This window comes from Rhinocladiella mackenziei, assembly GCF_000835555.1.
Source record: "Rhinocladiella mackenziei CBS 650.93 unplaced genomic scaffold supercont1.5, whole genome shotgun sequence".
NCBI lineage: Eukaryota > Fungi > Ascomycota > Eurotiomycetes > Chaetothyriales > Herpotrichiellaceae > Rhinocladiella > Rhinocladiella mackenziei.
The window spans coordinates 3,086,848-3,113,633 of NW_013550600.1; the positions used below are offsets into that span (position 1 = coordinate 3,086,848).

A 26,786-nucleotide genomic window follows, 5' to 3' on the forward strand; every position below is an offset into this window, starting at 1 on the left:
ATGAATTGTTGAAATTTTCATGATTTAAGTCGGCCTTTACTGGCCAAGTATGCGGCGCCGGAGTCGGCCCAAATCTCATATACTTTGACCTTGTCGTTGTCATCAAACTCGAGAACGTACGTGAAGACTTCGTCCCAACTTTGACCTGTGCTTGTCCAAGTGAACCTAGCTTTTCCGCGCACCGATACCTTCGAGACCTCTGGATCGACGACGAAGTCGCAAAATCGCATCTCCTCATAGCTCAAGGTTGAGGATAGGAGTTGAGAATACTCCCGAATGCCATTTTGTCCACGAAATTCGCGGCCCAAGAATGGGGCTAACTCTGGTAAGCCATGTTCAAGGGCGAGAATGTCGTCCGACGCGGAGAAATGGCCCAAGATCTCCTCGGGCGGTTTGTGATCTGCAAAGGCGTTGCAAAACGCTTGGGCGGCGGCGAGCAGTTGATCTCGACTTGAAGAGGGCATATCTCGACAGATTTGGGGATCAATATGATGGCTTAAAGGCTGAGCTAACTGTCCGTCTGGCTGCTTACCCAACTGTCAAGCTCCATGACCAAAAGAATTGGTAGAATGCGGAGTTGTCCCGAGGCTTTGATTTTTGTCAGCCGCCGAGTCATTCCAGACTCCGTTCGTCAGTCCCCTCTCTTCTTTGATATTCTCCCGCTCTCTATTGTCGGCAATTCCCTGTACTCCTCTTCCTTTTCCCTCGCCCGTTCTGTATCTGTGCCTGTGCATATTAACACAATGCTGTCTCCTTGAACATAATAGAGTTTCCCACGTACGATGCAATATCTCCCGCCATGACTCGCGGCGCCGAAGAACTCCCTTCCCATGCCTCGCCTCTGATCTCTCCCGCCCCACGACCTTCGGCACCCCATCTGAGCCATTGGGCTGATCTCAATGATGAACCCCCTGCTTCATCAGGTCCACCGAATAACTTAATATCTCCTGCTTTCACTCCACCCGCAACCCCAGGGGCAGGAACGCCTTCCCGCCATCTCCATGTCGAACCGAAATCTGTGCCTGTGGACACGTCCCTCGATGACCCCTCTACCAAGCAACCTCGACTCCTGGAGAGATTACCCAAAGTAGAGTGTCTGGTTCGGGCGCGTATTCCGACCACGTCGGGGGCAGAAATGTTTCTGCATTTATATCAAAATGATTTTGACAACAAGGAACATCTGGCCATTGTCTTCGGCCACAATATTCGGAGCCGAAGTCTTGACGCCGAAAGACCGGGTGAAACAGAAATGGATCGTATGATCAGGGGAGCGTATGTTGGCAGATTAAAGCCGGGTCGGGTGAGTTCCAGGATTGACCCAGACCAAAACAAAAATTCGTCAAACCGAGGAGCGAGAAGCGGCTCTGCTTTGAAGAACGTTACCACAGTCCCAGCGGAGGCCGTTTTCGAAACTCCATCCGCCACACCTGTTCAACCTCCCAGCGCAACCAACAATGAGGACTTGGATCAAACACAAAACCCCGTTCCTGGAATTGCGACTCCTTTAGGAAGTGTCCAGCTCAGCTCTGTTGGCAAGCCTCCGCTTGTGCGAATACATTCTGAATGTTACACTGGCGAAACCGCATGGTCAGCTCGTTGCGATTGTGGTGAGCAATTGGATGAAGCGGCGAGATTGATGTCCTTACCCAACTCTACGGGAGGGGTCATTGTCTATCTTCGACAAGAAGGACGAGGCATTGGTCTCGCATCGAAGCTTAAAGCTTACAATCTACAGGACCTGGGAAATGACACTGTTGAGGCGAACCTCCTTCTTCGACATCCGGCGGACGCTAGGAGTTACGGTTTGGCGACTGCCATTCTACAGGATCTTGGTTTGGGCACCGACAGCGATGCAAACAAACCGCCTGCAGAGAGAGGTATCAGACTTTTGACGAATAACCCAGACAAAGTAAGAGCTGTTGAAGGACCCGGCAAAGAGGTCCGGGTGCGTGAACGGGTCGCTATGATCCCCATTGCCTGGCGGACGTCAGGTGCGAAAGGTATCCGAGGCGCCGAGATTGAAAAGTATCTGGAAACGAAGATCGGTCGTATGGGACACAGGATTCATGAGGAATAAAGAAGGTTGGGGGGGGGGGGAATATTCCACAACCGTGTGACGTGTTTGGAAAATTTTTCTTAGGGAGTTTGCCCACTCCGAACTCAAGTTCGCAAGCTGTTTCGGATACCGAATTGAGATCTTCCGGTAGCCAGCAGCGAGACTGGTTCGGACAGTCTCGAGATAAACTGCTGGGAAGGACAAAACAGCCTTTTTGATGGTTACTTCAACCGATCTCCTGAGTGTCAGCGGTGGACTGAAAGATCCAGTCAATTCCACTCTGTTAACGGGGAGACTTGTCTGATTTCCAGGTCATATCCGGAGGACGGAAAACAATTGACTTATCGAGTCCGCTGGATCATCAACCTCGCGGACAATATATTGGTTGCTCCTACAACAGAAGCCTGCCTCACCTGCCACCCAAGAAACGGACAGGCACCGGTCGCAGGACTTCTGGCGATTCCTGCAAAAGGAACAAGATCATCATAAAATGTAGAGCGGAATGACACCAACCATAAAGATGAACAGAAAGTGCTTGTATCAACGGTTTTGATGTGGAGTACACAATTCCCTTCCCAGAGCCTGGGGACCGATTGGGACTGGGAAGGAGACACAGATAGTGAAGCTATCTATGCCTACGCCTCTCATCTCTGGAATTCGAATGAATTATTGTGACACTGAATATCGTACAGATCATTTCGGGCTATCTGAAGCGGAGAGGTGCGCGTTTGGGAATGTCCCGTGTTCCCGTCACCGCTCAATAAACCACTGAATCATTTCAATCCTGTACTAGGATTCCTCCCTTTACCAAATACCCAACCACAACTTCCTCTTTCTCCGCGGCGAAGATGGCGGCACATCTTCCTGCCTCTCCCTCTCAATCATGCCCCGGACATCCACGCCCTCTTGCTCCATATCTCTTAACTTTTCCCCAAACTTCTCGATATCATCGCCCACCTGGCCCCCCAATGCGACCACATCTCGCCCCGTAAGCACCACGTCCCTCCCGCCCCGTGCGCGTTCTTTGTTCGTCAGGCCATCATCCCAAGGTACGAGGCCGCGGACATCGATACCCTGCTCTTCATCGGCGTCGAGATTCTCCATCCCATGCGCCCGACGGTACAGGCGGCGTTTCTGTGCGTCGAGGATCTTCTGCTGTCGTGACTCGTTGGTCTGCTGCGTCGTGTATTCGATGTGTAGTCGGATCACTGACAGGGCTTCGCGCGCGTACTGGATCGGGTGGAACGGGAGCGTCGAGATGGGCGGGAGCAAGTGTGCGTACGGCGAGGTTTTGAGAAATGTTTGCGTCAGTGTGATCAGGGCCAGGAGAGTTAGTGTGCCCTGTTGTCGGAGGGAAAAAGGCTGTGTCAGTCATCCCTTTCATTCCGGTATCCATTAAAAGTCCTCCTCTTCCGGCAGAAATAATGCTGAGATATTTATTACCCCTGCACTATGTCCCCTTCCATTCTTGGGTGGTCCCTTTGGAATCATTGAAAACTCACCATGGTAATCCAAAGATGAATCCGCCGGTCCGTAAGGAACCAATGCATAAACGATCCCTTCTTAGGAAACATGTGCGGATACGTCCGTGTCTTCTGCCGCTCTCTCTCCTCTGCGGTGGTGCCCTGGTTATAAGCGCGGGGAACTCGTCGGGAGAGTCGCGCGGGGTGCGAGGGAGGTCGGAATTTGTCTGGTTGCTCGAGCACGATTGGTTTGTTAGGGTCGGAGGATGAAGATGAGGAAGAAGAGGCAGGGCGGCGGAGGAGCATGAAGGGGAGTAGGGTTTGAGGATGTTTTCTTCGTAGAGAGGTTCGGAGACAGTGCTGACATATCGAGAGACTTGAGCGGCGAGAAGCCATTGCTAAATTAAGGAGATTCCGCCTGGGAGGGAGTCTTTGGAGTATGTTCATTGTCGTGGGGCGAGATGTATGTAGAGGTGGAGGAGCTCAATGAGCTGGTGATTTTTCTGGTCAAGACGTCGATGTCCCTGCCGAGCCTCGGTCGTAGAGGCCGCCAAGGCTGGTCTTTCCTATGCTGCTTTTAGCTCGTGAGAGCACGAACAAAGATTCAAGAACAGAAGGGGCTCAAATAGCATGTTACACATGGACTTCATGGTATTGACTGTGTCTCCCCGAGGGCCATCTATGTCAGCTTAGAACTATAATGAGATCTTCCTACACCAACGCAGTTCACAACCCAGAAACCTAGCACGTAAGCCGTGTCTTCTTGTCCATACATATATATCTAGCTGTACAACCTCATGCACCGAGGTGATTAACAAATGAAAAGATTGTCGCTGTTCAAGCTGACAATGCCAAAAATGACTGGACACCCGAAACGCGGCCCCATACCAAAAAATGTCTCTTCAAGTAATTCTCCACCCTTCCCAAAAAGACAGAATCCGAATGCGATAACCGGACACGGTGGATCAAACAAAAGGTCCACTGAGTTGTAGGAATTGAACAGTCACAAAACATAGTGAAAACTCCGCTTGCAAGCAGGCAGCCGTTTTGGCTTTAATTCTTCGTGCATCCCAATTATAAGACTCCAAAAGCTCGTAAAAATCTGCGTCATAGGATGCACACTTTCTCTTTTCGTACAGGATATCAAGGAACACTATATCGTTGTCGGATATTCAAGATGAAACTTTTGGTTGAACGAGTGGGAGGGGTATTTCCGCAGGAAGCCCGTCTTCTATCGATACATTGATCCAGCTGCGAAAATACTGTTGGCAGCGGCGGATGCCCATTCATTCTCCTCATAGGGCGGTGTCGGCCAGTGAGGAGGGGCATGTTCATATTCGGCACGTTTCTTGGTAATGTTCAAAGGTTGTGCTTGATGTCCAGTACTGGAATTGAACTGTACGCCATTCCTTTTGGCAGATGGCGACGGTGTTAAGTAAGCACCTTGAAGTGCTGGGTTGCTCGGTATATGCGGTAATGACTGTCGATTATAATCCTTCTGCGCAAGCGCGGTTCGATGTGACTGATCCTTGGAAGGATGACTTTGGTCGAGACGCTTCACTACACGATTGGCAGAACGAAGAGCCTCATCCAACAACTCATCTGCTTCTTCCGGGGTCTCATACTGGTTAATTTGTAACGGACGGCGCGATCGTGTGTTGACAGGTGCCACGGGGGCTGGGTTCGGGTTCTCGCTAGATCGACTCCCTTGTGACCGCGGAACGGAATGCGTTCTCTTCAAGGTGCCCTGATTAGACAACAATTCCGTCGAAGATCTCCTTGGAATAGATTCCGGCTCATTCCGGTCAAGACTGTACCTCACATTCTGTAGGATTTGATCCAGGTCCGAGAAGTCGTTGTTGCCCTCAGGAATGACACTGTCGACCATAAGCGAAGACCGGTTCGACCAGGGAACATTTGCTGCATTGGCTTCAACATCATCCCCACTAGGAGAAGCCAACCCGTGTCGGCCAGAGAATCGTCTCGCTCGTTTGCGAAGATGTGAAAAGAAGCTCTCCTTATGGCCACTGGGAGGAGATACGAGGCCACTGTTTGCATTCAACGCTCGCTCGGCTTCTTGACGATGTATATCGGTATAATGATTCCCATTAGAGTTGATTGACAGCTGCCGACCAATCTTCTTGGATTTCTCCTCAGTTGGTTTCGAGGGGTTTGGCTTCGTTTCTGGCTGGGACGTAAACGTGGAACTTGCTTGGGCAGTCACAGCATTCGGCAAAGGTGAAATGGGTCGAATCGAGGGCAGTATTGGCATTGGTGCCGCACCGGTGGAATTTGTGCCATTGGTCCACGTCGCACGCTTGCTCGCCTGAGGTCGAAGTCGGCTGACCAGACCTTCGGATTCCTGTTGCACAGCTTTGGAATCGTGGTTATGTTGTGGTACAGTAGGTGCACTCTCTCGGGCAATGAGTGATCTTCGGAACCATGACGGCTTGGAAGTGACGGTTGGTGTCTCCACCGTATCCTTCGATCTGAAGCTGAGATCTGAATGTTTCCGGCCCAGTAATCGTGAAGACGATTTGGGTCTGAGGGGGTCAATGGCGTCTGAAAAGAACTCATGCTCCATGGCTTGTTTCGACGTTGGACGATTTTTAGGGTCCCACATCAGACACCAGGTGACAAAGTTGCTAAAGGCCAATGGCCATTGAGGAGGTTGCAGGATAGTTTCCATCGCGTGAGGGGCCATCTGTCGTGAGTTAGTAATGCAATATGGTTCGCCATCCGGTGGGAGTACCTTTGGAAAAGAGAAGCCCAATTTTTGAGCCAATTTTGTCCCCTCTCTCCATTCACCGCCGCCAACGCGGTGACCAGTTTTGGTATACCAATTTCCGGGGCTTCCCATAATTTCACACACTCGCCAGACTTGATCTACTTCGTTTCCTCCAGGAAACAAAGGCTTGAGGGTGGCCACCTCAACTGCCATGGCTCCAATTGCCCAAATGTCCACCGGGGCGGAATATTCGCCAGCTCGTAGGAGGACTTCCGGAGCTCGATACCAACGGGTCGAGACGTATGTGGTATACGGTAACTTGGAGTGGGTCTCTCGAGCCAAACCAAAATCGGCAATCTTGATGGAATATGTAGGCGGTGTAGCAGGCGGAGTGACCAGGGCGGAATATCTGCTGAAAGAAGACTGGGAATCTTGAGGAGCTGAAGTCGACACAAGAATGTTCTCTGGTTTGATATCTCGGTGAAAGAAGTTGTGAGTGTGAATATGATCAAGGCCGGACAGGATCTGGTACAAGATACTCTTCACGCTCTTAGCGTCCATGCATTTGTGGTCCCGAGCCTTCATCAATTGATAGAGGTTGCCGTCCATGTACTCCATACAGATGTGGAGTTTTTTGCTGAACGGATCCAAGAAGATATCCAATGCCGGCACCAGATGGGCGTGGGTGGGAAGCGTTCGTAAGAAGATGACTTCGCGGAGCTCCAGGCAGGGGGCAAAGGAGTCGAATGTCTTCTTCATCGTTTTGATGGCGATCTTTTGCAAAGTCAGTGGAGATGGTGGAAAGGACGAGTTCTCGGGAACATACCATTGTATTTCGGCGAGCAACACTGGCGCCATTTGCCCGTACTCTTGCGAGAGCAACACTCCCGAAACTGCCATCTCCGATCTCCTTGATCACTTCAAATCGATCTTCCAGAGTGGTTAAGGAGTACGAGGTCGACCTCTGGGCATAATCTGTGACGGCCATGTTGTCGGTTCGATCGTGATGGTGAGATACCTCCTTCTCCGTGTTCAATTTCAAAGATTTATACGAGACAAGTCTTATTCAGGCTGTCCTTGCGCCCTTGTATAGGGTTCCTGGTGACCTCAACACGTCATTTCCTTGTTTGTCCGTTTCAATTGTAGAGATGTCTCGGAAGGACTGAGTGGTGGAAGGAGAGTGGCGGTGGTTTGCGTTGTTCGGCGATCGAGGAAGAGTCGCCCAAGGTTGAATAGGACGCGTCAAGGTGGTGAGCAGGACGGTAAAATGCTGATGATGGACAGAATGGGAGATCCAAATTCGAAATCGTTCGAGGTACTAATGGGAACTAGCCGGTCGACCGGTCGAACGGTCGATTGGCGGAAGCAAGCTCGCAAGGGGTGGTGGGAAAGTGGATAGACAGGACCACCCCTTTCTTGATGGGCACGGAGGGGTATCGCGCACGAAGGACGTTGGTATTGGGTAAGTTAAGGGGTGAAGAGTGACAGATGTTTTCGGTCGTGTTGACGATGTGCTAGGACAAATTTGCTGTGAAGCGGGAGGCGCGTCTTGTTTGTCTTGTCTTTTGTCTTGCCTGTGTCGGAAGGGCAAGGGGGAAGGGGCGGGATGACACTGGCAGATGTGCAAGCTAGATTCGGAGGTGAAGGGAGGTTGACTGCCCAGCGAATCCACGAATCGAGGTGCCAAATGTCGCCACAAGGGGGTTTCTGGCCGCCACTGGGGGTGGGAATTATGCTGATTAGAGAATTTCAATTGTGAAGGAAACGAGTGACAGAAATGTTGGTGAGTGAGAGATCGCGGTGGCCTACGGAGGTCCGTCCTTGGGCTCCTTGTCTCTCGGTGCTCAGTTGTCAGCATTCACGGGAAGACGTGAGAGCCTTGGAATGCCCCGGGGGCCGCCCTAGGCGAACGGCCATTAGCCCTAAGCCAGCAGCCACTAACAAAGCCGTCAGGGCAGGATCCTAAATTGGGCAAGCTGGGCTAATAGCATACAGTTCTTCGCCGGAGGAGCCAAAAAGTGGACCCTACTAGTGGCCACCTGGTCGAGTTAGACTGCTAGCCTCGGTAGCCCTGCCTTCTTTTGCTGGGATGTTCGCTGGTCGCTGGTGCCCAAGCCCCTCTTCCTCCCCCCCCGAACCAGACCACTGGCCTTTGTTCAGCCCCATCCACATCCGCCTGGATGACCGACAGTTCGGTGGTCCTACAGCATCGCTGCAACGGTGTACCTGTTTCTTATGGTACATTAATTACATTCGCTCCCAGCAGAATAATGTTCTACTCCCATCCGCTGTTTCTGCATCCTCACCGCCCGTCCGTTGTGCTCATGCGGTGGGATCGAAGCCGAAAGGGAAAACGTCCTGTCTCTCAGCTGTCCTGTCCATACCCTGACCCTGGATCTGCAATCTCGTGATGAATCCTGAGCAGTGAAATGCCAGGAAATCTGGTCGTCGGGGCCGTAGCAGAAAATCCTGTCCATCGATTCGCGGACAACCCTCCAATAATTCTGTCATCACTCCTGGTCACGGTACGGCAGCATCGGGTAAATGACAAGCCGCTTTTGTCTCTTTGGGGGGCTTGTCACTGGTTCCGAATCCTCACTTTTCCCAAGCAGTTCAGGGCGAATGATGTTGTCCAAAGCAAAACAGCCATCAGGCTCGTTCCGGTGTGCCGCACAAAAAATAGATTAAGAAGGTTCCTCTCTGCGACATGCTTTCTGAATTGTAGTGATGAACGGCAGGCGTCCTTTTCATCCATTGCTGCTGTCACCGCCTTCTCATCTCCCTCCTCCTGACCTTCTTCATACACATACTCTCCAGCGCATACGTGCATTAAGTGGGCAACCAGCAACGAAAAGGTCACCATGATTCCGGAGGGGGCCGCCAGCTGGACGCCACGTTGGCGATGATGGCACCGGTAACATGAGTTGCTGGGCTAGAGCTAGGCCAACTCACGCCCCTTGGGCTAAAACCTGTCATGATTTCTTGTTCCTGTTTCCAGGACCACTGGATGTTACCAAAAACAGGTTTAGACGCGCCTCGGTCCCTGGATTTGGCTTGTCGCGGCAATTCATACATGGACCGGGGCGCCCTTGGTGCCGGTCAACGGTGCTGATCAAATCTCCAGCCTCTCCTCGATTGGCCTGAACCCTTCGATCGCACCGCTCTGGAGCTTGATGGAAAAGCAAGACGCCGTTCCGGCCTGAACCCCCTCTTAACCCATTGTTGATGGAGTCATGGCAAGCCCTCGGACCTTTGCTTCCGCGACAGTGCCCCTCACTAACCAAGTGGACCATTGTTCCGGAAGTTTGAAACTGCCATGACACTCGCCTGGAAGCTGATGCTATTCTGTCACCCAAGGAAATTATAAAGGAGGATTGGGAAACTAACCTATGAGTTGCAGTGTGGAGAGAGGAATATTTGCACAATCTTTTGCACGAACCATGAACCATGCTTCATGATCTATGCAATATTATGGGAAATCCCAACCGACTGGACACACCGCAAACCCAAATGTCACTGTCGGCTGGGTTGGTGCATACGTATTTTGCAAACGCGAAATTGAATTCTGGCGAAATCACTGGCTGCGCATCTCGTGACAGAAGAGTTTTAGACTTTTGAGGATGTAAATTGGTCGCTTGGAGTCCCCAAAAATCATCTCCTTGCCTTCATGCTCTCATTCCAGACGGGAATGGTTGTTGTGATCATCGTTCTTGAACCACAGATGGCCACGCTCCTCGTCTTAATATTGCGTGATGGGATCAAGTTTTGATCATTTGAGGAGCTGCTCACTCTGCATATGCATGTCGTTCGCGCCCGTACGCAATGTCTCGTCCCCTGCGCTATGTCAAGACTTCCTGGTTTGTATAAGTTGTCTCGTAGGTAGAAAATTGGTAGGATTTCGTTCCTCCCTCTGCGACCTGCCAGGTATGTCGCCAAGAAGCCGAAAAAGGCAAGTCACAAAATCTGCATCCGACCTTCAGTCTCTTGAAAACATTTAACACCACTGCTGGGGGGCAAAGGTTGGGTCTTTTTGCAATTTCTTTCCATCAGGCATCTGCATGTATATCTTCTGGCCGAGTTAATCACGTCTGCGAGGGGCTTTTACGGGGGCAGGCAGTACTTTTGATACGCGCGAAAAGGCACTTGTGAAACAGAAGGATCTCGATACTTACATGGCATGAGGAATTGGCGGCATTTTTGATAAAAGATCGAACGTCCCTAGGCATAAATAACTCCTCTTTCCCCGGGAAAGACAGGTGATCGTGCTCCAGAGGTATCGAAGAGGTATATTTCGCTTATTTCCACCCATCGAACTAATCAGATTTCAGAACTACATCAGAAGTCGGGTTCATCTTCACTGTAAAGCCGAGTAGAAGCGAAGAATTCGAAGTCGGAGTGCTTTCCACGTCACTCTGTGACATCTGGGCGAGATCTTTCCTGGCACATTGCTCCATTCGAGTTGCTCTTCACCTCAACCACCAAGCCATGCCTCAAAAGCAGAAGCCCGCCTGGCAGCGAAAGAGAGAATCGTAAGTCGTTCCATTTGACAACCTCTTACTTAGTCTTCTGTTTCTCTGCTTCTCAAACCCGGCTTGCAAATTATCGCGGCTCCTCTATGCAACTTTGCCTGCCATTTGTTCATGCCGTCCAGCGCGCAAGCGGCTGACTGGGCATCCAGGTTCGATAACGTGGATATTGGACAAACGTGAGTACGTTGTTCTTCTTTTGGTTCAACTTTACCCACTGATATGACAGCATTCGATGCTCTGTCTGTAACAAAAATCTCATCCTCCAGCGGTTCTCCGGGAATCAGCTCAAGAAATACAAAGAAGCCGTCTTCCACGAACGTAGAGCTGGTGTCCCAGCTCCTCTTCCCCGATGCACCACGTGTACAGCGGGAAACGTCGTCGAGTTGTACTGCACAGTCTGCCGAACCACCTTACCTGTCGACTTCTTTTCCAGAAACCACCGAAGCAAGCCCGACCAAGCGGTAAGGATGAGACACTACATGTTTTCCAGGAACTATTCTGATACAGAGTAGAAATGCAGAAACTGCCAACAAGGAATTGAAGATCAAGTGCCAGGTTTGCGTGAGGCTGTTGAAGAGGAAGAAATCAGGGAAGAATTCGAGGCGAAGCGTCCCGGCCCATTTTCAGGAATGTCGAGTGTTGGCTCCGCACTTCCCAGCATCAGTGGCTCGGTTTCAGGATCAGGCAGACAGTCTCAGGCAGCATCTACGACTGGTGACGGTGTGTATATGGGTCAGTATGGTGAGGACCATGAGTCGGCTTGGGGCGGCCGCGTACCCACGGACCGATCACCCTCCCCAGCCAGCACCGCAGTCTCTGGGCTTTCCGGATATCCCACGCGATCTACCTCTGAGTCTTCCTTCCTTCGAACTGGTTCAACGTACTCTAGTGGAACTGCACGAGGCGGATTTCACAAACAAGGCGCCTATAAACCCTCTGCAAATGATCGAGTGCTGAATCGGATTCAAAGGGACGACGTCCACCAACAACAGAAGTCTCAGGCGGGCAGTAAGGAAGATGGCTCCGATGATGAATCAGAGATCGATTTCGAGCTGTGATACCCAAGTCATCGAGCACGAGCCAGCGAGAGGCAACGGCGCAGAAGGCTTCCGATGAAGATGTGTTGAAATTCAAAAGGCTTTAAGGGCCAGGGATTTGCCAAAGTCGGTACAGACTGAGGAGGCATGATAGTGGCGCGCTGGCTGAATGGGAAAACAGATCGTGGTCATAGAGGGCATGCTCGATCGGACTCAGAGCTTACAGCAGAGACAAAGACATAGCCAGACAGGTCCGCCGAAAAGGATACGAATACTACTTTCGCAACATTTTCTAGACCACGTTCCAAGACTTCACATCACTCTCTTGCCCTTCCTTAGGCTATCAACTCTCATGCAACACCATGAATCTAGACTTGGAAATGGAACTTTTGCAGAAATATTTGGCGGCCAATAGTTGTCCCGTCTTGCAGACACATACCTAGACACTCATTTCAACTCGTCAGGCGCCCGGTGATTATGCGCAGCCATTTTGCCGCGGCAATGACATTGAAATGAGCCCCTTGCTCCTGAGTTTGTTAGAGGCTACTTTTTTTGCGATGAGAAATATCATCAGTTAGGCAATTACGAGTAACCGGTCTGAGAAACACAAAGTTCGCGACGGATACGAACTACGCCGAACAAGGCGCAGAGGAAGTGGGATCTAGACGGCCTCACAGTCTCTCCGAAGAAAGTGCAGACAAGTGTCCCTCGTCCCGCGTCCGGAATGAAAAGGACGATGACGACTACGCGATTTCTCGAAGATGTTCTTTGTGTACAAAAGTCAAATACTCCGAAGGGCAGACCTCACAGGTCTGCGCCCTGTGATGGCTTTCAACCTTGGCCTAGGGGACCGTAGATGAGTTCTTCAATGTTCAGGATTCAAGTTGCATTATGCAGAGCATGCAAGCATATGCATGAAAGAAGAGTGTTGCTGTATTTGTGGAATTCCAGGCTCTCGAGGGCCTTGGGAGTGATTGGGTCGTAAGAAACGGGGCGCAGATAAACGGTACACAGCAGCTCCCTGCTAAAAGCGCCAAAGGTGGGTAGTGCGGGTGGATGGATGAAGCATTCCTGTGGATCACAGACAGTACTGATGCAATGACGTCGTCAGATGTGGTTGTCGCTTCGCTAAATTTCAAGATCTCATCGTACTTGGAATTTTATCAGGACAAGTGATGATTTGATATTAGCAAGAGCAGATTGCCACAAGCACTGCATCGAGGTAATACGAACTTCGGTAAGCGAGTGGAACGGGAGGGAAGTGTGTCATCGTGGTAGACGCATGGAATAAAAAAAGGGCCCGGTTGAGTTCAACCAAGATTTGGGAGAATCCAGTACCTAGTTTGTAGGAGAGTCTTTCTGTATCGTAGTATGGATCAGCATTCTGTAACAGTCAGCGGCGACTAGTCGTTGAATGGCTGTAGAAACAGAAGGATGGTGCTTAAACTTAGAAGAAGCCGAACGGGTAGGATAGCGTAGGGCGAACTCTGAACTGCGCCCGTGTTGATCGAGAGAGTCAACCAATTCCATTCACCGGTTGACAGGGACCAAGAATCATAATGAAGGTTCTGGGACGCTGCTGAATGGTTGCTGGAGGATGGTGGATGGGTTTGGTGGTTGGCCGAGTGCATGATGCAACACACCCGGGGACCTGTGCCACTGCTGGTTTTGTTGTCTTCGTCTGGCTTCGCAACAGACCTCGTATCAATTCTCCCTACACGACGTTGATCTCTATCCCATCTCATGATTATAATTCAGACCCCAATTCCATCGATAAAGACCGTTCTGTTGCCGGGACGCCTCTCTGAACTTCTCTTTTCCAAAGCTTTCAACACTTGCGAGCACTAAATCCCATCGCCTCCAAAAACCACGAAGGGTGCCTGTGGCTGGCACTGCCACCTACCTGCTTGACTTCCCCCTGCTTGCCTCCTTTCATCTGTGCAACACCCATTCCATCTCACAACTTGACGTCCTCACACGTACCGCCTCATCCTCCTATCGGCTTGGCCCCGGGACAGATCACGAAGGAAACCGGCTTTGCCATAGGGCTGGTCCATACGCGACCCCTCACCTCGATTCTTGCGACCTATTTCTGAACACGCCCGGCGGCAATCACCACATATTTCAAAATCATATCTCTCACAAGCATACTGAGGGTGTCATCTGAATGTTTTGAGGAAGAAAACTATCCTGAGCGGGATTGCTGTTCCCTGTGCTATGGCTTCCAACGACGGTCGTGTTCCCCCTCAGCCTAACGGGACCAGCTTGGATGACAATGCAGATTCGAGACGACTTCACCCAACTTTAAGCAATTCTATATCCAACGATGGAGGCACCCAGAGATCCCGAGGGCCTTCGATTACTCGACAAGGTTCCACCAAATTTGATCCGTCGAGATGCAATCAAACCCAACAACCTATAAATGACGCGATCACTTCAGCCTTCAACAATACTGATGCCGCCTCTGCTACCTCATTCTCGCCTGAGCTACTTCAGCAAATCACCTCACAGATCACTGCAAATGTTTTGCAGCAATTGAAAGCATCCAACTTCGCCCCTCCTCCCCTTCAGCCGCAAACGTCCGGCTCCCAAATGGATGCCGCCTCCTCCACCGCTGGGTCTCCTCCGCTGGATCGAGCAACCGTCTACACTCCTCCTTCGCCCTATCGTGCTTCCGAAGATGCTGGGATGGGTCCACAGTCCCCTCAATTCCCTTCACCTCCAAGCCAACCGCCCTTTCTACCTAGTTCACTCTCCGGTGAAAAGAGAGCCGTTTCACCTTTGAGTCAGGGTGGTCGCCTATCTGAAGGTGATATACCTCAAGAACGACCAAGTAGGCCCAAAGGCCCAAAAAGGATGCCTACCGGCGGAGATACAACCACTCTAGAACGTGTATGGGGTGTTTTATTCAACGAGCAAGGCCAAGCTACACCTCGATTGGGACAATTTCTACGTGGAATTGCAGTTCACTTGATTGAGGACTACGAGCCAAAACACAGTTTGGTGATTACCCCGACCAAATTACAAAGATACTACGAGGAGACCAAACTTGCCAATGAACTTTACCCGTGGAAAATTGTCTTTGACGACCGGACCTCTTCGATATCTCGAATGTTCCGAGAGATTGAGGCTCAACACCATCTGGTGCAGGATAAACTAAACGAGAGACCGGATGTACCTGGTCTAACCCCTCAGGGTTTTGAAACGTGGGTGACATTGCTCCTCAAGGCGCACCCGGATCAAGAATACGAGAGATTGGCCAAGACGGCCTTGGACATGCCCATCAGCAACCCCGATGAGAAGAAAGAGCGCTTCCCTAAAGAGCTTTCAAGACGACTGTTCCCAAACCGTCCTGATACCGAGATAGCATATAAACTCCAGAGGGCGATGTCAACTCATTGCAATGTCAACTTTGGTCCTCTCCAGGGAAGTACAGCGAGTACAACAGGCTCAAACATTCGAGCCTCACAATCAAGCCAGCCAGCTGAGGATCAAGCTCAAAAGCCGAACCTCCGACCTCCAACAGAGAAACTGGATTCCGTTAACAGCGCGACTCAGCCAAGCCCAACTTTGTCACATGTCAGCATCGAACAACAACGACAGCCATACTCAAGCGTTCCCGCTGACGGGGCCGATGGCGTAGGTGAGGAAGAAACGGAAGATACCCCCACCCGGCAGCCCATCGAGCGAGAGCGAAAGCCGTATGTCGCTGCCCCAGGAGGCGGAAAGAATTATGACAACATCGACAAACCGGCCGCAGTAACGGAATCAAAGCCACCGCTTCCTCCCCCGGAAGTCAAGCTGGGGCGCTCAAGTTCTGTCCATGCTACTTCCAGGACAAATGATATGTCGAGAACAGGACCGAACCCAATCTCTATTCACCAGAGGCCACCCCCCCCTCGGCCGATGGAGATCCCTGAAACTCGGCACCATCGCTCCAATAGCACTTACCATAGAGATCAACCCCGGCCTGGCCATAATCGGTCTCCGTCCATGACGACGGAAAACGGCGGACCCTCGTACATGCGCCGATCAGAGAATGACGCTCCTTATACGCCTTCAACGCACCATTCTTTCAATGGAAATGATCAATATGAGGACGCCAGACGATTCAAAGAATACGAAGCTCATCGAGAACGTCTCGCGAACGACCGCTATGATGCAGCCAGAATGTCCGCATATGACCCCCGAGAACGTGAGAGAGACCGAGAAAACAGGCCGCGTATGCAGTCCGTCTCAGGATTCGACGGTCCACATGGTGCACGCGGTCCGCCGGCGTACTCTACGTCAGTCCCAGCCACAGAGGAAGACTACTACCGCGACCGCATGCATACATCCGGTACAGCATCCTACAGCATGCCGGCCTCAATCAGCACTGGATTTCAACCCCCACCCTCAGGCATGATGAGGGAACCATCTTCCTCGGTTGGTAGGGATTCTGCTTATGGATCATATACACCTACCAGCGCATATCCACCAAGCAGCTACCGGGACGTACGATGAGTTCTGAGGTTGCGGCTTCAGATGGCGACTCAATCACCTAACATGACTTTCCATTCGTATCCCACACAGACAGATCAAATCCGGCCCTTGAGCGGGCTAGTTTCATTTCGATGTACCATACTCGCCCTGACGATATGCATTGCAGTTCTTTATTTCTCGACAGCTGATCGAACATTCTTGTTTCAGATATTGATACACCCCTTTTGCAAATAGCATTCCCAGCGTTTTTGAATGTATCGGGCAGACGAGGGACGTGCCCGCCCCAATTGATTTGGTAACTGATTGCTACATGTTGATCGTTTGGTTCCTGGATGGAACAGCATGGTGCCCTGGGGACGGGAAGGGGTACAGTTCAATCATTTTTCTCCTTTATCTAAAAGAGGAGAAAGTTATGTATTACTATGATGACAACAAATATCACGAATACCCTTTCGGGCTCTGACCTGTCTTTTGCCTAGATCAATGACGCAATTGTTCTCATATCCAATCGTTTGGTCTTCCCGGTGAGATGTCTCTTGACGCACAATGCAATTGATAAGTTGGATGTCAGTTAATCCCCATCGCCTTGAAAGGCTTCCTGCACGGATACGAGTTCAATTCTTATGCTCACACCTTGTATCCTGGTATGTGAGTCCAGATTTGCAAGATCTGGATCCTGGTACCTCCCTGCCGCAATGCAATAGCTGCAAAAGCAAGTTCTCCTTGAACTTTTGGCGGAAACTATGTGATAGGGAAATTTCAAAAGACCCCGAGCAATTGAGGAGGATTACGAACTTTCTCAGGGCGTGAATATTAGCCGATTGGAAGACGGTCTCGGGCTGAGGGCTGGTGCCAATAGAATATAACCAGAGCTCATGCTCTTCGGACCTCCTCTTAATATAAGTTTTCAGCCAGGGCAAATAGGTCGAAGGACGGTGCAGCTATGATTGGTGCCACTGCACTAGGCTGCCGTGGTCTCGAACGCTTTGCGGTTGGGGGGCAGAAAGAAGGATCATTTGAGACTTGGTAGAGGCCAGGGAAAGCTTTCATGAGCTTATCTGAAGCCAGAGATCGGCTAATTGTACCCTGGAGTTGGGGCCAGCAGGGGATGAAGCGAAGAACGAACACGGTTAGAGTAACGAAATTCACCAGAAATAGGGAAAACCGATTCATGAGAGTGCTGCAGGTGGCGATCGTGATCATACATCATTCAGCAGCTCGTGATGGTGTTCGTCCGCGTCCTGGTTTTTTGCCCACCCTCCCGGGCATGCCGCATTCTCCGTGTTTTACCCAAGCGCCTCTTGTCATAGAGCCTAAATTAAATACCATTCGTCTCTGGCTCTTCGCTTCATCTTCATCATGTCAACAACCCAGCTTTCCAATCGACGACTATTGTGTCATTCCCTATGCCTCCCAAAATTTGGAACCTCTCCAGCTTAGTCACGACGCCGCTTACCTATTGAACTCAGTATTTACCAGTCACCGACCCAAAACGACTTCTACGACAGCTGTGGAAAGCCTCGCATACAATGTCTGTCCAGGATTTATGACACCGGCTGCACTGCGAACATGGGCTCCGATCACGCCAAGCAGGAAGAGTTGGACCCCCAGCCGGCCGCTTTGGGCTCTAGGTCAGGTACGAGCGCCAAAGACAACGAAAAGCAAAGAGACTGGGAAGCAGACGAGAGCAGAGACTCGATTACAACGTTGCCAGACTACGAAGGCAAACGGGAGACCCAACATGAGCGGAGAGACCATGTGCACCACATTGGGAAGCTGAGGTTGAGGTCCGCCGACGACGACCTTCCCACCAGATGGTGGTTTGCTTCCACTGCCATCCCTCTCATTGCGGCCACTTTCGCTCCCATGGCCAACTTGGTTTCCATTGCTGGTCTGGTCGTTCCCTGGAGAAACAAGGTCATCGAGCACGAGCGCCTTACCTATCAATCGACCTCAGTGGGCTATCCAGACCCGAGTTGGTGTATCAATCTCAACATTGCATCCCTTGTATGCGGCTTTGTCGGAAATCTCTTTCTTCTCTTCAATTTCACCAAACGCATTCGATATATCGTGGCTCTGCCGGCGACCATCGTCCTCTTCTACATCGCCTCTGGGATTTTGATTGCTATTACGGTCTCGATGAATGTCCATGTCCCCCCGGGGCCGAATGAAGTCTATTCCCAAGGATTTTGGAACGCCGTTCTCGCGGCCTGTCTATACATGTTTAATTCCATGATCTTGATGGTGAATATGTGGGGTTACTTTCTAGGCCATTATCCTCAGCACTTTACTTTGACCGACGAACAACGCAATCTGATCCTACAGACAATGATGTTCTTCATATGGCTGGGGGGAGGTGCTGGTGTATTCTCTAGAATCGAAAAATGGACGTATCCTGACGCAGTGTACTTTTGTGATGTCACTATCCTGACCATTGGCTTTGGGGACTTCGTCCCAAACGACGATCTTGGACGCGGTCTGGTGTTCCCTTACTCGGTGGGTGGAACGATCATTCTGGGTCTGATGGTTAGCTCGATCCACAAATTTGCCGGAGAACTGAGTACGGTCAACGTGCTCGGGAAACATGTCGAAACAAGAAGAATAAACACATTATCCAGGGCCGTGACAGTTGATGACGCCGAGGACCGAAGGCGAAGTGAACTAGAAAAGGAGATAGAAGTCGAACAGTTTCATGGACTTAAACCCAAGATCTCCTCACCGTTACCAAATCCCCGGATCCAACATGATTTAGACGTGGCAGGCGGCCATGCCCCACAAAATGAGACGCCTCAAGCCCAAAATTCAAATCGTCAAGTTGGATTCGAGCATACCAAACCTGAAGAGCTTAAGAAGGCACAAGACTCGGAGCCCCATCCGAACCAATTTTTGAACACCACATTCCATCGAGGCCCAATCCATTCCACTCTGAGGCTAATTGCGAAGCCTGTGTCAACACTGAGAAGAGTCAGGACGAGATCTCAGAGAGTCATCCTTATGCGTGAAGAGAAAGACAGATTCAACGCTATGCGAGACATCCAATTGAACGCAAGAAAATTCAAAAAGTGGTATGCTTTGTTCGTGTCTGTCATAGCTTTTGGGATCTTATGGTGTGTGGGCGCCATAGTATTCTGGCGGGCGGAGAAACCAACCCAAGACTTGAACTATTTCCAGGCTCTGTATTTCTGCTACGTCAGTTTGCTGACTATCGGTTATGGTGACCTAAGCCCCAAGAGCAATGCTGGTAAGCCATTCTTTGTGGTTTGGTCACTGATTGCCGTGCCGACAATGACAATCCTGATTTCGGATATGGGTGACACGGTCATCTCGAGTTTCAAACGCGGCACTTTCAAACTTGGTGACATGACTGTCCTGCCTAAGGCGGGCCTCTGGCACGATCTTCTCAAATCAGCCCCTTTCCTCTGGAATTGGATGAACAAGAAAGTCGAGAAGCGGCGTTTAAAATCCGGTCTTCCCGTTGGACCCTCTGAAGGTGAAGGCTCACCTAACTTAAGCATCGAACAGTTGGCAAGTGAGAATCTCAGTGAAGCAGAATTGACGCAACGACTCGCCTGGGCTATTCGCAAAACGGCCGACGACCTTCAACATTCGCCTGGGAAACGCTATTCATATGAAGAATGGTGCGAGTTTACAAAGCTGATCCGCTTCACCAGAGCTGGACTCGACCAGCTAGACTATGACGAAGAAACAGACGGCGTCATAGAATGGGACTGGCTTGAAGAAAATAGTCCCATGATGAGCTCGCAGAGCGAATCGGAATGGATCCTCGATCGGCTTTGTGAGAGTTTGCTTCGATTGCTGAAGAAAAATACGCTGGGCAGTACGCCCAATTCCGCATTACTTCCATCTGCTGACGCTGACGCTTCGACCTTCGATTTTTCCCGTCGCGGCACCATGTACGACGACCTGCCGACGGCTCGGAAGTCCGACAAGGCGAATAAAAGCAAGGCTGTCGAGCCAAGCGAGCCTCGCAAGCCAATGCAGGCACAGGAACGAAGACACCGAGCCTCGGGAGCGGACGCAGTATTGACATTCTTTACGGGCGGGAGGAGAGGAGACCAGACGTACGCCGAATGCGCTCCCTTGTGGAGTAAGAAGGCCCAGGAACGGATGAAGGAGCAGCGCAGGGGTAGCACTGGACATAAGCGCAGAGGTCCCTTCAGCAAGCTCGACCATAGAGGCAAGACAGGCGCAGTAGGTGGTGGAAGAGGTGGAGCAGGCAGCCGGACGCTCAAAATGAGGTATTTCACGGGTGATGGTGAGGGAACGAGGTTTCCCAGGACTGACGATTGATTCTACTACAAAAGGACGGACAACTTGATTGGGCGGTTGAGGCTTTTCTTCTGAATGCCGTGATTTGGGATCTGAATTTGAGTTTGGGATGGGGATTCAGGATGTACAGTATACGAAGGAGTGGTCTAAACAGCGCCATGAATCTCCAGGAATGACTATTTCGGAATGGGGGAGCTTTGGACCTAGCAGAACGGTCTCAGTGGAATATACTCGGGTGTATTTGATGACCGCCTTGTCCCACAAAGATTTTATATTGGTTAACGTGTTATTTCTATGATTGGCTCATCACACACAGAATAGTTTAGCTGAACTTCTTCGGCTCGCCGCATTAACGCCTCACTGAGGGCAAGCAACATGCAAGCTCTAGTGTATCCATCACAGCCCCTGTTTCTATTGTGTTACGCAACTCGCCAATGCAATGTGAACTTCTCTGCTGCTCCCCGACCTGATGCTCGGTGTGTCGACCTTCCAACCTTCTTCTTTCTCGTCCCGAGAACGGGACGGACCCAGCTCAATTTCTGAAGATGGTGAACACGATCAAAAGCATCGTCGACCCCGAAGTCCAGTCTGTCATTGCTAGAGTGCCTCCTTCACAAGAATTCCATCCCTCACCAGCGGCTTGGGAAGACCAGATCCTGTACTTTCTTCTTCCCGACCGCTTCTCTAACGATTCAGAAAATGATTACAAGGACGTCAACGGCAAGCCTGTCACAAATGGCTCCACTCCCGGATACAAACCCGAAGACAATGGAAATGCCATTCGCACGGACGCTGACGCAGCTCGATGGCGAGCTGCCGGGTCAGTCTTCGTTGGAGGAAGCCTGAGAGGTCTCAAGAGCAAGCTCGGGTACCTCAGTCGACTCGGAGCCACGGCTCTTTGGATCGGACCGGTCTTCAAGCAAGCGTCCAAGCTACAAACGTATCATGGGTACGGCGTTCAAGATTTTCTAGACATAGATCCGCGATTCGGCACACGAGAAGAATTGAGAGATCTCGTCGCTGCCGCACACAAAGAAGGCATCTACGTCCTGCTTGACATCATCCTGAACCACAGCGGCAACGTGTTCGAGTATGTGGCGGACAGCCCTCACTACAATAATGGAGAAACGTTTGATGTCAAGGGCTTTTACGACCAAGACAGACATCCAGATATACCTCTCGGCAAGGTCGACGAAGACAAGTATCCGAATGCGTTCCCCGATGCGGCCGTCTGGCCGTTAGAGCTGCAAGAGGCCGAGTGCTTCACGAGGAAAGGCCAAATCAATGACGATGGATGGGATAGCGCTCCCGAATACTTTGATGGTGATTTCTACGACCTCAAGGACATAGCCCTTGGAAATCCAAGTCCAGACAACTTCACCGCCACACCAGCCTTGAAGGCTTTGTGTCAATGCTACAAGTACTGGATCGCCTACGCAGACATTGACGGCTTCCGCATCGACACTGTCAAGCACATGGGCGACGGGCCGACCAGGTACTTTGCCAGCGTGATCCACGAATACGCACAACTCCTGGGCAAAGACAGGTTTCTTCTAATCGGCGAGATCACAGGCTCCCGAGCCTTCGAGACGGTTGAAACCACTGGTCTTGACGCAGCCCTTGGTATCGGAAATGTGCAGGAGAAACTTTGGCGCGTGCCCAAAGGACAAGTCAATCCCAGCGAGTACTTCGACCTCTTCCGTAACGCCTTGCATCTCAAGAAAGGCAGCCATACGTGGTTCCGCGACAAAGTGGTGACGATGATTGACGACCACGATCAAGTCTGGCGAGGGAGCTACAAAGGACGCTTCTGCTCGGAGGGCAACGGAGCCAACCTCATCGTCGCAGCCGTCGCTCTCAACCTCTACACGCTCGGCATCCCGTGCTTGTATTACGGCACCGAACGGGCCTTTGATGGCCAGGGTGGCGATGACCGATACATCCGCGAAGCCATGTTCGGCGGGGCCTTTGGTGCTTTCCGTAGCAAAGACCGCCACTTCTTCGAAGAAGACCACCCTGTCTGGACGACCGTTGCCGAGCTCGCCAAACTTCGCAGACAGGAAATGGCCCTGCGCAGAGGGAGACAATATCTCCGCGAAATCTCGGGAGACGGCAACAATTTCGGGCTGCCGACCATCGTGGGCTCCTCACCCATGCATTCTATCATCGCATGGTCCAGGCTCTTTGCCGGTCAAGAGGTGTTGTGTGCTATAAATTCAGATCCTGGCACGAAGTTGTCTGTCTGGGTCACCGTGGATAGGGAAGTTCATCCGCCTGCAAGCACGCTGGGGATTTTGTTCCCGACGAAGATAAACGGCAAAGATGACGTTCCAGAGTCTCTGACTATTGAGGATAGGAATGGGAGGTCGGTTGCGCTAGTCACAGTTCCTCTGGGAGGAGTCGTGGTTTATAAGTAATGGATTTTGACAAGGCATACTACCGAGGCGTATCGAAGCTTGGAAAGGGCCAAAAAGGCGTAAGGAAGTAGTACAATCACAACTTCTAATATACTGATTACATGCTGTAACGAGGGAGAGCACTGTTCCCCCTCCCCCCACCCAATAAAAGCTTTGGGTTGTCTTGCTCATAGTACTTACACTTGGTACTTCCGAAGCACAATGAATCCTGGTTGCCGAATTCACACAGAAGACTTGAGGAGACTGCAAGTGAAGGAATTTGATCATGAAACCTGCGTTGAGAATCAAGCATAACATCGCTGTACGTCCTTGTAAGAGCTTTTGAAGGTGAAAGATGAAAGATGTTTTCGACCTTGGGGGGTGGAGTGGGCACTTGACCACTCAGATGGCTGAAGTCACACGGAGTGTCAAAAAAAGTAATTTCTACATGAAGTTGGGGTCTTGACGACGAAGAGAAAAGGGCTATTGCTGGATGCCGGTTGCTGAGAGTCCAGTTGAATGGTGCTGAAATGAGCAAACTCAGACCGAGTCTGTGTCTGAGCTGGATCTTCCACCGTCGTCGTCGCGTCGATTGAGGTCGAGCCGTGTATAGTCGAGTCAGTGAAGAGTATTTGAGAGGAGTTGATGGAGAAATTGGGTGAGCACAAGACGTTTGACGTTCATAGAAAACTGGGGATGGTACGGTGGTCATAATGGTTGACACCGGGGGCACTGTGCAATTGTGGAAGACGGTTTCGCTATGAAGGGGCGATATTGATCGCGATGGTGGCAGAGGGTCTAGATTCGTACCTGCAAGAAGGAAATAGGAGACATCCAATAGTCTTGCCAGCTCAGTCAGCAGGACGTACTCCTTGAGAAGGGAATGTGGCAGAGCGATGACGACCGTGATCGAATGACCTGGAAGTCATTGTTTGTTATCAAACAGGAACAAGACGTCTTGAAGGACGATGGTGAGAGAGGGATCAACTTTGTTGCGGGATGTCAACATCAAATCTCAATGTTAATCAATGTCAATGATCTCTATCCAGCCATCGCATAGACATCCTTCTGAAACTGTGTAAATAGCTTCTGCGTTGGATGGTCTCCAGGAGGGAAAAACTGTGTTGCATATACGCCGCAGATACCTCTCCGGCGATCAATCCACTATTGAAGCTTGGTCAGTTCCTTTTAGTTCTGACTTCAGAGTATGCGCAACTCACCCAGTATGAATTCGGAAGTCCAGCCCAGTACATCATACCCTTATCTGCTCTTTCTTCAACGCCATCCACCGCTACAGCACCGCCTAGGGCGTAATTCCACTTGACGCCAGTTCCGAAACTAGGAGCCAGAAACTGTGCCGCCTCAGGCACATCCATGACCGCCTGGATATAGTTGGTATCCGGCAGCTGGGGGCGGAAGAGTTCATCGATGGATTCAGACTTCAACAATTTCCCGTCGTCCACCAGCAGCGAGGCCACAATTTTGATGTAATCCTCCGCGCAACTGTACAATCCCGCACCGCCATAGTCATCATCCGCCTCTCGCACAGGATACATGCCCACATCTGGTGCATCGGGGATGACTTTGCCGTCTGGTGTGCGAAACGGACGACCGATGAACCTTTCCTGAACGCCGGGGTGCTCACTGGGCCGGAACGTCGTGTATTTCATCCCCAAAGGCTCAAAGATGTGCTTCTTCATATACTGACCCAATCTAATGCCACCGTTGACCCGTTCCACCATCTGGCCTGCCCAATCGATCGAACCGCCATACTCCCAGCCTTCACCAGGCTCAAAGAGCAACGGTAGCATTAAATCGTCCTTAATCGCTCCCTGCGGAAACCCCACGGGCTTACCCATGGCTTTCAAATATCTCTGCAGCAGAGGGTTGAATGCTGGGTACCCCATTCCGCTAGAATGAGTCAAGAGGTGACGCAGCGTGAGGGTCTTGGTGGCTTTCTTCAGAATCGGCTTCTCGTTCTCATCAAACCCAGTGAGAATCTCCGGCGTCGTCCATTCAGGTAGAATCTTGCCGATCGGGTCATCGAGAGACAACAGTCCTCGTTCCACGCATTGCATACACGACACAGCAGTGCTGATCTACGGGCAATTTCGGTTAGATACATCGTACTTCCATTTTCCCCTTCCTCTAGCACAGCAGCATGCATACCTTGGTACAAGAAGCCAACCACATTGTCGAATCGATTTGAAACGGCTTCCCTCCTTTCCCAAGGGACGTTGTCCCAAAGGCCTTTGCATATTTCGTAGTTCCTAGTATGCCTGTCGTCAATGTCAAGAACGACTCCTACGAAAAAAGATCATCTACGACAAAAGGACTCACCAGACTTATCAACTGCCACCACAGCGGCCCCTGCAATGACCTTCTCATCCACCGCCTTGTTGATGGCTTCTTCGAATGCTGTCCCCATTCTCTGCGATCGACGTTGATGCAGTCCTGCCTACCGTAGACTTTAGAACCACTCCTTAGGTGCAGATAGTAATAGTGGTAGCGGAGTAGACGGTTTCGCCTCCACCACTCCCGGAGAAATAAGGCACATCTGGACAAGTGAGCAAGGCCTTACCCTCCCATCCCCAATCCAGAATTTACCCCCATTTGGCCTTTCACCCAAGGTTCCACATTCGAACTGACTCGTACCTGCGCTCGCCATGGTCAAAATGTGGGGCTTTTCCTTGCCCCTTTGCAGGCCCTCCTTTCTTTCTCCCCCGATGCCGGGTCGTGCCAGTGTTTTGGGCTGTGGAAGGTACTTGAGACTTAGTCAGTGCTGAACAAGTAGCGAATGACGATGCGATCACTGCTACTAAGATGCTTCACTCAAAGAGCTTTGCCCTTTCGGAAGTTCTTCATCCCTCTATGTCAGAGGTTGGCAAGTGGGGCCTGAGAGAGTGCCGGTAGTCATGAGAGGTGATTCCTTCAATGTGTGGTACCGTACTCGTCCTTCCCATACAACGTCTCCATGTTAGGGCCATAGACTTAGGGTCGATGGTGGGAACAATGATGGGATGTTCTCTTGATATTGGCTTGTCCTTCTCCTTCTAAAAGGATATTTGTCCATGGGCGGTAGGCGAAGATTGTGTTCCATGACAGGATCTTTGTGCTGCCATGATAAGAATGATGTTAATGGTCGCTATATACAATTTCAAATCCGTTCTCTACATGTGTTCACATCCCCTTATGCCCACGAGACCCGGATGTCTATACTTTTCTTACCTTAGAATTTGTCCAACCCACCACTACCACAAACGTGTTTGGCCATTTCTTCGTGTGCTACACGGCGAGGCTTCTGTACCGTTTTGAGTTTTGGTTGCAAGATCGTTGAAGAGGACGTCTCCGCTTGGAAGGTCCTGTGCCATGAGGTCTCATGTCATTACGGTCGCACTAATCCTCCCTTGCCTAGTAAGAGGCAATTTGAAGGCGACCAAGGTCGTTGGCGGGTCTACCACGATGGGCGTTGTGGTACGGATTGAGGGACTAGATGGTATAGTCCTTGTCGGGGATCTCTGATATCCAAAGTCTGATGACTTGTCCGTCGTTCAGATGGATGGCTGACTGCCCAATTCATGTCAAACTCGGGCCTGCCACACCTTCCACATGCATTGCCACAAAGAACCGTGAGATCAATATTGATTTTTTCCCGCTCACAGGCTGGCTCATCGATCATAACTTCAACAGGATACAAAAAGTGCGGACTAAGTAGGATGTTGGGCCAGCTGTGGGAATTGAGGTCTCCTGCCTGAAATTGGCTATATGAGTAGGAAGAGATCCCTGCTGCGCAGCACTAGGGTTA

The 26,786-nt window shown here is 50.9% G+C and overlaps 9 protein-coding genes across 9 annotated transcripts; 5 read left to right on the forward strand and 4 right to left on the reverse strand.

Moving 5' to 3' along the window:
* Nucleotides 1-17: 17 nt before the first annotated feature.
* Z518_07608 (uncharacterized protein) lies at nucleotides 18-464 on the reverse strand (the record flags this gene model as incomplete). The annotated part of the gene is made up of 1 exon (XM_013415737.1): nucleotides 18-464. The coding sequence occupies one exon, from the start codon at nucleotides 462-464 to the stop codon at nucleotides 18-20; it is 447 nt and encodes a 148-aa protein (XP_013271191.1).
* Nucleotides 465-799: 335 nt separating this feature from the next.
* Nucleotides 800-2,077, forward strand: Z518_07609 (GTP cyclohydrolase II; the record flags this gene model as incomplete). The annotated part of the gene is made up of 1 exon (XM_013415738.1): nucleotides 800-2,077. One exon carries the CDS (start codon nucleotides 800-802, stop codon nucleotides 2,075-2,077), a length of 1,278 nt encoding a protein of 425 aa, XP_013271192.1.
* Nucleotides 2,078-2,860: 783 nt separating this feature from the next.
* On the reverse strand, nucleotides 2,861-3,825 carry Z518_07610 (uncharacterized protein; the record flags this gene model as incomplete). Its single annotated transcript, XM_013415739.1, has 2 exons — nucleotides 2,861-3,397; nucleotides 3,559-3,825. The coding sequence occupies 2 exons, from the start codon at nucleotides 3,823-3,825 to the stop codon at nucleotides 2,861-2,863; spliced, it is 804 nt and encodes a 267-aa protein (XP_013271193.1).
* Nucleotides 3,826-4,750: 925 nt separating this feature from the next.
* On the reverse strand, nucleotides 4,751-7,235 carry Z518_07611 (uncharacterized protein; the record flags this gene model as incomplete). Its single annotated transcript, XM_013415740.1, has 3 exons — nucleotides 4,751-6,223; nucleotides 6,272-7,021; nucleotides 7,074-7,235. The coding sequence occupies 3 exons, from the start codon at nucleotides 7,233-7,235 to the stop codon at nucleotides 4,751-4,753; spliced, it is 2,385 nt and encodes a 794-aa protein (XP_013271194.1).
* A 3,652-nt stretch (nucleotides 7,236-10,887) lies between these two features.
* Nucleotides 10,888-11,834, forward strand: Z518_07612 (uncharacterized protein; the record flags this gene model as incomplete). The annotated part of the gene is made up of 3 exons (XM_013415741.1): nucleotides 10,888-10,952; nucleotides 11,003-11,237; nucleotides 11,289-11,834. 3 exons carry the CDS (start codon nucleotides 10,888-10,890, stop codon nucleotides 11,832-11,834), a joined length of 846 nt encoding a protein of 281 aa, XP_013271195.1.
* Nucleotides 11,835-14,030: 2,196 nt separating this feature from the next.
* Z518_07613 (uncharacterized protein) lies at nucleotides 14,031-16,316 on the forward strand (the record flags this gene model as incomplete). Its single annotated transcript, XM_013415742.1, has 1 exon — nucleotides 14,031-16,316. One exon carries the CDS (start codon nucleotides 14,031-14,033, stop codon nucleotides 16,314-16,316), a length of 2,286 nt encoding a protein of 761 aa, XP_013271196.1.
* A 1,548-nt stretch (nucleotides 16,317-17,864) lies between these two features.
* Z518_07614 (uncharacterized protein) lies at nucleotides 17,865-20,606 on the forward strand (the record flags this gene model as incomplete). The annotated part of the gene is made up of 1 exon (XM_013415743.1): nucleotides 17,865-20,606. The coding sequence occupies one exon, from the start codon at nucleotides 17,865-17,867 to the stop codon at nucleotides 20,604-20,606; it is 2,742 nt and encodes a 913-aa protein (XP_013271197.1).
* Nucleotides 20,607-21,130: 524 nt separating this feature from the next.
* On the forward strand, nucleotides 21,131-23,002 carry Z518_07615 (uncharacterized protein; the record flags this gene model as incomplete). The annotated part of the gene is made up of 1 exon (XM_013415744.1): nucleotides 21,131-23,002. The coding sequence occupies one exon, from the start codon at nucleotides 21,131-21,133 to the stop codon at nucleotides 23,000-23,002; it is 1,872 nt and encodes a 623-aa protein (XP_013271198.1).
* Nucleotides 23,003-24,022: 1,020 nt separating this feature from the next.
* Z518_07616 (uncharacterized protein) lies at nucleotides 24,023-25,409 on the reverse strand (the record flags this gene model as incomplete). The annotated part of the gene is made up of 4 exons (XM_013415745.1): nucleotides 24,023-24,145; nucleotides 24,202-25,080; nucleotides 25,151-25,260; nucleotides 25,322-25,409. 4 exons carry the CDS (start codon nucleotides 25,407-25,409, stop codon nucleotides 24,023-24,025), a joined length of 1,200 nt encoding a protein of 399 aa, XP_013271199.1.
* Nucleotides 25,410-26,786: the final 1,377 nt, after the last annotated feature.